General features: G+C 47.0%; 1 protein-coding gene across 1 annotated transcript; it reads left to right on the forward strand.

Moving 5' to 3' along the window:
• The first annotated feature begins 4,874 nt into the window (after nt 1-4,874).
• On the forward strand, nt 4,875-7,703 carry MYOCOS (myocilin opposite strand). The gene is made up of 2 exons (XM_045518034.2): nt 4,875-5,090; nt 7,437-7,703. The coding sequence occupies exons 1-2, from the start codon at nt 4,996-4,998 to the stop codon at nt 7,585-7,587; spliced, it is 246 nt and encodes an 81-aa protein (XP_045373990.1). The 5' UTR covers nt 4,875-4,995; the 3' UTR covers nt 7,588-7,703.
• Nucleotides 7,704-8,563: the final 860 nt, after the last annotated feature.

Here is an 8,563-nt window from a genome sequence, read left to right on the forward strand (position 1 = left end):
TCTTGGAACTTCTTATCCATTCCTAAAATTTGAAGCAAGAAGGTTTGTCACATACCAAAAATGTGATCAAGACTACATCATGCAAGGGCTGTAAAGCTTGTTCCATCAAGGTAAAGGTCGTCGTAGAGGGTAACAGTCACGGCCCCTGTTCTCGGGGTGGCTGTGATCACATGGAAAACAGTCTGTCGAGGAGAGGAGGAGACAAGCCTCTCTTGACGATGCAGAGTGCTGAATGTAGAAAGCAGTCTCACCATTCCTCTGGCCAGAAATTGGAGGACCCAAAATAGATCTCAGTACTTAGGTTTGTATTTTTCATGCTTTTGCTAGCACGTTCATTGCTATTATCACCCATACAAGCCGCCTGTAGGAGAATTTGTTTTATCATTTATTCAGTTGGTGAAGTACTGAGGAATTTCAGTTGGCTAAAATCCTGCATCCAGAATCCAGACACAGCTTTAGGAAAACTAGTAATTCGGTCACTAACAACCCGTGTGCCCTCTTTACTCATAGAAACTGTGTTTGATACTTAAACACATTTAAAATATTCAAGTACTAATAAACCCTTGCCGTCGAAGCTTTTCAGTCTCAGGTTTTCCTCAAAATGTACTCTTAAGTTGTGATGGAGAAAGGTTGGGGACACAAAGGTGTACCAAAGAGCCATAGTCACTGCTTCACACGTTGCCTTCTTTCTAACTCACTTCCATCACCACTGTCTTTCACACTCTAGTCTTTAAGTTCAATCCTCCTGAATTCTGGGGCTGACACAGGCTGACCGCCTGTATGGCCTGGCACTGTCCTCATCTACAAGCTGCGGGGTGTGTGCTGCTGGGTTGTGTTGTGTTGAGACCACCAGTCCCTTAGGCCCTTTGCTAGTGAGGATCTACAGGGGGAAAGATGGCAGCAAAGGCAGAGCAGAGTAAGATGAAGATGCGTATACAAGTGCTTCTCCACAGGGTGGGTCGTATACGTTGTGTCTCGCTTCTCCGGCTTCTGGCACAACCCAGCAGATGCTGCAGTTAGTGGTTGGCAATAGGTTTGGTCACATAACGTGAACATTCTCTGCCCCTTAAACGCTTCCAGCAGCGGGGAAGAAGGTGTGTTTTTGTTCTTTCTAAATTGTTTTATGATGGAAGAGTGATTAGGGCTGTACAGTTGGGGAATGAGAGGTGGGTATAATTTGAAAAGACATTTAATTTACTTGTTTTCACAGTACATGTTACAGACAGTTAAGCTCCAACATACTATTGGGTAGAGGTAAGATGTGGAAAGTAGGTTTGGAATATATCAGGCTTTAAAGCTGAAAGTAGACTCTCAGAACCTAGCTGTATGAGGCCTGTCTCATGTGACACATCCTCAGTGATTCTTCACGCTGCCATCGCAGCGTATTTCATAGCTTAGCGTATGTACTGTTTCCACATTCCCTTTCCAGTCTCTTTCCTAGCCATAATCTGCACTTAACCACAGTGGGCCTATTTTTGAAAAGCATCTTAATCTGATCCTATTTTAGATGCTTGTAAGAAATTTCAGCTATAAAATTTCTTCTTGGGAAATGAAACAAAAGAATTAGGCAATGATGTCTTAAAGTTACACTGATCATCCTAGCGTTTGCACATTGTTTCTCCTACGTCGTCAAAAGAAAACATTTCCTTGCGCTTTTCCTTCCTCTGTGCTTCACACCCTGAGGCGTAAAGCCGAGTCTGCTGCTGTCTTGTCTCAGCTGTGCGGACGTGCCTGTAAAAGTTACACCCGGCTTGCCCATCTTGCAGAGATTGAGGACATTTGAATAACATTCAATGTAGAGTGCGAGAGCCGTGAACCCTTTGTTGTTGTAGGAATGGCAAGATAACAGTCCCTAGAGGAGCCTCCTCTTTGGCTGTCAGTTCAGGGCTTCCGGTGAGGCCCAGTGCGGCGCCCATCCTGTTCTCCCAAGAGCACCCCTGCATATCCTCACAACGCTCCCCCGTCACCTGAGATGTCCTTGGTCTCCGTTCCATGCAACTAAGCCCAACAGAGGAGGTTCTGTGCCCCTATTGCAAAATTAGTAATAGTATCGGTGGTATGTTTTCCTACTGTTTCTCATTTTACTTCTTTATTTTTTTTTTAACTTTTTTTTTAATGGAGGTACTAGGCGTTGAACCCAGGACCTTGTGCAGCCTAAGCATGCGCTCTACCACTGAGCTATATCTTCCCCCCGTTCTCGTTTTATTTTGTTTTGTGAGTGGAAAATTGTAGCTGTTAAATTTGTGAACTTTGGTGCCAGGTAGACCACGTTTTGAACCCCAGCTTTTTCACGTGTTATCTCACAAGCAGCGGCTAACTCCCTCTGTGGTTTCATTATTGTTCACGTAAAGAGACACAGACTCTCTTACTGCCGAGCTGCTGGTTTACCTGGGTCTCTTCTTACCGCTCTGAAGTGTAAACTTCATGTCTGGATGTCAGGATTCAGACACACGTTTGAGATAATCACATCGTAAAGGATGACCAGTGTAGGAGGCAGTGATTTTTTCCTGGATTGTATTGCTGTTAATCAGTTCAGATGTATCTGATGACTACAAACTACCCAGGGGTTCTTAGGTAAAAGCTCAGACTGTTCTCCATCCAAAGTCATTGGGCCCAAACAGCAACAAACACAAAACAGACCATCTTAAGACATCAGTAGTCACTGCATACCCAGGGGTTCTTAGGTAAAAGCTCAGACTGTTCTCCATCCAAAGTCATTGGGCCCAAACAGCAACAAACACAAAACAGACCATCAAGACGTCAGTAGTCACTGCATCCCTTCTGAATTTACATTCAGTAATTGACCTGTATTCAAACTCAAGACAGAAAATTTGTTTATATTAGACTTTAGTAACCATAATAAGGCTGAAGGAAACAGATGGGAACACAATGCTATTGCAGATTCTGATTTGATTTAAGTAATTATTGGGCTCCTACTAGGAACTCACTCTGCCAAGCCCTGGGAGAGGAGAAAGGGGAAAAATAAGGCCCCCACTTTCAAAAAATATATAATTGGGTTCATAAGGAAAAGGCTTACATTCATTGTATTATATGAGGGGCAGGATACACATGTTCATATTCATTTCTGGGCTAAATGCATATATTTAAACATTTAAAAATGCTAAGAAGGGGAGGAGGGGTAAAATTAGGGACTTTTGCAAATAGTTTCTCAATCCTCACTGCTGCCCTACGAGAATGAGAGTACTACTCCTCTCTAACAGGTAGGAAAACCGAGGCTCCTAGAAGCTAAATTACTTGCCCAAGGTCACCCAGCTCAAAAGGGAGAATCATGAAATCAATCAACACCTTTCATTTCAAAGCCAAAGCACCTGCCACCTCAGCAGAAGTGAGCGATCGGGAAGGAGTGGGATCGGTGATTATGATGGTGCTGGGAGGAAGGATGGAACATGAAAGAGTTTTTATTTTTATTTGGTTTTTTTGGTGGGGGGAGGAAATGAGGTTTATTTGCTTATTTTTAACAGAGGGTACTGGGGATTGAACCCAGGACCTCGTGCATGCTAAGCACGCCCTCTACCACTGAGATACGCCCTCCCCTCTTGAATGAGCTTTTAAGATGTGGTCAGTAGATAACAGGTCAAGATGCCATGCTTTCCAGCCTCTGCGTTGGTGCTTCCTCATTGCCCCTGGGGCCGAGGTCCCTTCCGCTGCTCTGCATTCAAGACCCATCTCCTCCCTGCAACGTCTTTGGGGATTTCTCATCCAGCTCACTTCTGCAGGGAAAATCTGTGGCAGCTGCTACCTTCACAGGGCTCAAATCAATCCATTAACTCGAGCTCCTGAGAGAGACTGAGTGCAGGAGGATAAAAAGGGGGCGGCAGGTGGTGTCAGTGGTGGTGATGGTGGTTTTGGCCTTTTCCTGCTCGGAGCAGGAGTTGTAACTGATGTGTGGGTATAGAGTCATCATAAGGGCATTTCTTTGGAGGCCATGAGCTGAGGTGTGGAAAGGGTCACCACCTGAGCTGATCTGGGATCAAAAGGTGAGTTGGGCTTCTTCCTAAGAACAAACCTTTCCAGCCAGAAGATCAGCCGGGTGAGCTCAGGCCATTGTAGTTCACGTACTGAGAACGGCCGTGTCACTTCTCGAGTGTGGTCAAGTGTCCAGGGACAGAGATGCATCTCTTACTCCTTTGCCAAAGGCTCAGCACCGAGGCAGCCCTGGAGGGTGACCGGGCTCTGTGGTGGCACCTTTGAAGCCGGACAGACCTAGGTTCAGTTGCTAGCTCTGTGCCCGCTGGGGAAGCTGCCTAATTGCTGTTCAGTTTCCCTGTTGGTTCCGTGGGGATCATGATAACTTCCCCTGCAGTGTCACTGGGCTTATCAGATACAGGGAAAGGACCTCCCACGGTGTCTGCTCCCACTGCTGCTGTTTCTCTCATCAGCATCAAGCCTGCAGTGTCTCTGCCAGGTGCCTATCCGAGCAAGGACCTCGTCAACCCCAGCTTTGCCCCTGTCCCTTTCCTGTTCTTTAAAAGGCAAGAGCCCAGGAAGAGAGCTCTGCGTGTGTCGGTGACAGCAAACAGCCCCGTGCTGGAAGGGCTCCGAAGGGGCGGCACTCCTTAGCAGCACGGGACACGGCCCAGCTGTGCACCGTGGGGAGAGACAGCTCACCTCTCTGGACCTCTGTTTCCTCAGCTGTTCCTGGGGGGAACCGTAGCTGCCCTTGGTTTCTGTATCACAAGCCTAGGGTAACACTACCTGTTCTATCTAACGGGCGGGGAGGACCTTGCTCCTCCCCCACAGCAGGGATTTGAATGAGAAAATACCTGCCTCATGACGACGGGGTGGGGCTGGGGGAGCTTGGGGATGGTGTGGGGGGGCCGTAGGGAGGACGCACTGAGAACACGGCGGTGAAAGTCCTCTGCAAACCGTACCACGCTGGACCCGAGCTGAGCAGTTCCGAGCCCTGAAGCCTGTTTGCTGGTGCATGTGTTTAGATTCACAGGTGCAGTGACTTTAAATCTTGAGTGCAAGGCCATGGCTGAGAAAGGCCCCATAAGCTCCAGCATGAACTTCCGCTATGGAGACCTGGCCTCCGAGGTGACCAGGCGCAGAATCACCATGACCACCAGGTACTCCCGCGCTCTCTGGAGGGGTGGGAATGGTGCATAAATGCTGATCCTCACCAAGAACCTGAAACTGCCTCAGACACGGGTTTATGTCAATGTTTTTGTCTGTTTCTGTGAGGCAGATCTGTGGATAAGAAAACACTTCATCACTTACTGTGGGAAACAGACCTTTGTCACATGGTCCTTCAGTAGGTAATGATCAGGATGCTGGGATGAACTTCAGATCCGTGGCTCTTAATTGGGGTGTGGGGATCACTTTGATAATCAGGTGGAAGTTACGGTGTGACCCCACCCAGGATATAAAATGCATGACTTTGCAAAGTCTGAGGACAGCATGGACTCCCTGAAGCTTGTCCTGGTTCCCAGTGAGGCTGTAGGCTCCCTGATGGCAAGGCCTGTTTCTCTCCTTCACCACCACATGCCTGGTGCCCAGGACTGTGCTAGTGCGCCCTTAGAAGGAGGAGGCCTTAACAGATCGTCCAGCCCCGAGGGGAGGGTTTGCCTGCCTGGGAGTGGCTAGCTGCCTGTGCTGAACATAGGCGTTCTCAAACGGATCCACTGCCTGACACCTTCCCCTGATGGTAGGGTCAGTGGATAAAACACAGGATGTCTAGTTAAACTTGACTATTAGATGTGTTCTGGGCTTTAGTACGTCTGTGCAATACTTATGATATAGTAAAAAAAAAATTAGTCGTTTATCTGAAGTTTAAATTTAACTGAGCACCCTGTATTTTCATTTTCTAAATTTGGGAAGCCGGCAATGGCCACTGTGGGCTGTCCGATCCTCTCCCTGGTCTGAGGTCCCCAGATCCAGCCGGGTGCCCAAGGCGTCCCATATATAAAGGCGTGAAAAACATCAGGACTCCAATTCATATTAAAACTGAGCTTTATTGAAATTGATGTCTGCTCCTTCCCTGTGTGTCAGGAGGCTGCATGTAGATTCTGAGGCTTTCCTGGTGGAAGGACAGGAGCTACAAAGCTGGGGGAAGTCAGCGGGGGCTGCTTCACTCACTCGCAGCAAACTCCAGCACACTGCAGCTTGTCGGTGTGGTTAAGTGGACTTCATAAGTTATTGTCTAGTCTTAGGAAACGAAGCTGACCCTCAGTAGAGACCGGTGACCTGACGGATTTCTGCCAAGAAACCTGGGTTGAAATAATTCTAACAGTGAAAATATTCGTAAAGAACAACAGTGGGCAAAGCTGATGCTTTTGGTTTGAGTTCTGTGGGTATAAAATGAGTTTAAAAATAATGATTTTATTAAACCTGATAAGGTGGCCAAAAAATAAAAATTGATTTGAAAGAGGGACCTCCATCCAGTATTGCTCACAATGATTCTTGAGACCTTAGAGTTTATTGGGATGTAAGATACTAGTGAACTGATTTAAAAAAAAAATGATGTACAATTTCCTAGTCAACATAGGTGTGGAGGGGTTAAACCTTTACTGAGGGCTACATGGCAAATTGATACCACCGGTTACACTGTGAAAATGGTCCCTGTATGCTCTAACATCCACTCAAGAAGGAAGAGATCCCACAATTTGGGGGCCTCTCCTAGCCTCCCTCTCTGTTACCCCATCCTCATTACCCTCCCACCACCCCCTTAGCAAAATTAGGGATCTGCTCTGACTGGGAGATGTGGCAGTGAACTTGTGATCAGGAGATCTGAGTTTTGATTTCAGTTCTGTACTTTACTGGCCACAAGTCCTGGGTAAATCACCTTCTTTCTCCATTTCCTCAGCTGCAAAGCTGACTGTGACCTGTGGTTGAGAATCTGAATGTAATTAGTTTCTAGTTAATTCTGAGTCCCTGAAACACAGCAGGTGTTCAGGGAACAGTTAAATCTGAATCTGTAATCACTTGACAGGCTAGTCCTGTCCGTTGAAGGCAGGGCTTGCCCAGTGCTGAATAGGATGGAGATGCCTAATGCGTTCCAGCAGGAGGGGAGGAGATTAGGCTGGGCGGGGTGGGGACTAGGCAGAAGGGAGAGGTGAAGTGAGCCTAGGCTGAACCGGCCAGAGAAGAGCTGGGCTGCAAATAGAACTTTGAGAGAGAGCCTGCCCTGGGCTGAAAGCACAGAGAGCTGGCTGGCAGGGGTGGACCCCAGCCCCATCGGGACCAGTGGGGACAGTTAAGTTCTCTCTGAGAAGAGCTGACACACAATTAAAGTGTAAATAGAATGTACCTAAACATTTTTGCCAGCTGAGAGCTCTGTAAACGTGCGTAGATGAATCAGGATGTCCTCCAATGTGTTCTCTGTACGTGCTGGGATCTGAGGGTTCTTTTTTCTTCTTCTTTTAAAAAAAAGTCCCATCTTTATTTAAATGATGTCCATGTGCCTTTCCTCCCAGAGAAGAGATATTAACCCCAACAAGTGATGAGGCCAGGGAGATACTCTCAGATGTGGACCCGGAACCCGTCCCCCCTCCTCCTAGTGCAGCCAGCCCCGAAGTACCCCCAGCCCCTCCTCCCTCTCCGGCTGAGGACCCCAGCGTCTCCTAAGCACTGGAAACATCTGTCATCTTGAAGTGGACTTTGACAGAAAACTCCAGAAAACAGTTTCCATCAAGTCCTCGGATTGTCTTTGAAGACTGTCTTGGAAAAATCTGTTTTTCCTTTCCTATTTTTCGCCTCCTACTATCACTGTGGAGCCTGGTTAATCCTTACTAATGCACTTAGAAGAATCTTTGGTTTCTCAAGCCAAGTCTCTGATCAATGTCTGTATTTTGGTCTGTAATTTATGCCACGCTGTGGAACACTTAATGGTAGTCAGACGTATTTGAATTAAAAAAAAAAAAATTATCAGGCCTCAATGCTTGTTACGAAATCCAGAAGAGTGGAAAATCCAGGCCTCTGTGACTTTAAGAGATCTGAGCTCCAGAGAACCCTGCGGTGTTGGGGTTTTCAAAACTCCGCCTGCAACACGACAGTTTATGGCCTTTTGGAGTGGGGTGACTGGGCTGTCTCCCACCTCTTGTCCTGGTGACCGGCTGCATCTACATTTATGAACTACATTTTCAAAGTTTGCTTCTTGGAGATTTAAGTGAATTTCAAACTCTGTAACAGAAGAAACAACCTGAAAAGCAGCCAAGAGCAGAGTGACCTAGTTAGGGAGGAGAAGTATGCAGCTCCCATCCTCAGGTCAGGATTCCCCAAAGCACCTTCAAGGACTGCCCCCGCCCCCCGCCCGGGGCTCTTCCAAAGAGTTTGAAAGCATCAAAAATGTGATCATTCAAATCCACATCTGGGAAATGTCCTTAGGTGCTGTCAGGGAGGGGTAAATTTCCCCCTCTACCCCTCTTGAATTCTCGTGGCTTGGACTAACAATAAAACTGACACAAGACAGATTAACAGGAGAAAAAGAAACAGCTTTTAATTCATGCACACAGAGGTCTCATGGAAATAGGACCTAAGAAGTGGCCAAAGCAGGCAACTTTTCTGCTTTTTAGACAAACAATACATTTGTGAGGAATTGACA

The sequence above is a fragment of the Camelus bactrianus genome, chromosome 21, assembly GCF_048773025.1.
Source record: "Camelus bactrianus isolate YW-2024 breed Bactrian camel chromosome 21, ASM4877302v1, whole genome shotgun sequence".
Classification (NCBI taxonomy): Eukaryota; Metazoa; Chordata; class Mammalia; order Artiodactyla; family Camelidae; genus Camelus; species Camelus bactrianus.

Bases quoted from the DNA above. Each gene is read 5' to 3' on its own strand.
- MYOCOS (XM_045518034.2), top strand. From the start codon at position 4,996: ATGGCTGAGAAAGGCCCCATAAGCTCCAGCATGAACTTCCGCTATGGA. The intron at 5,091-7,436 runs GTACTCCCGCGC...CTTTCCTCCCAG, and splicing joins AGAATCACCATGACCACCAG to AGAAGAGATATTAACCCCAA.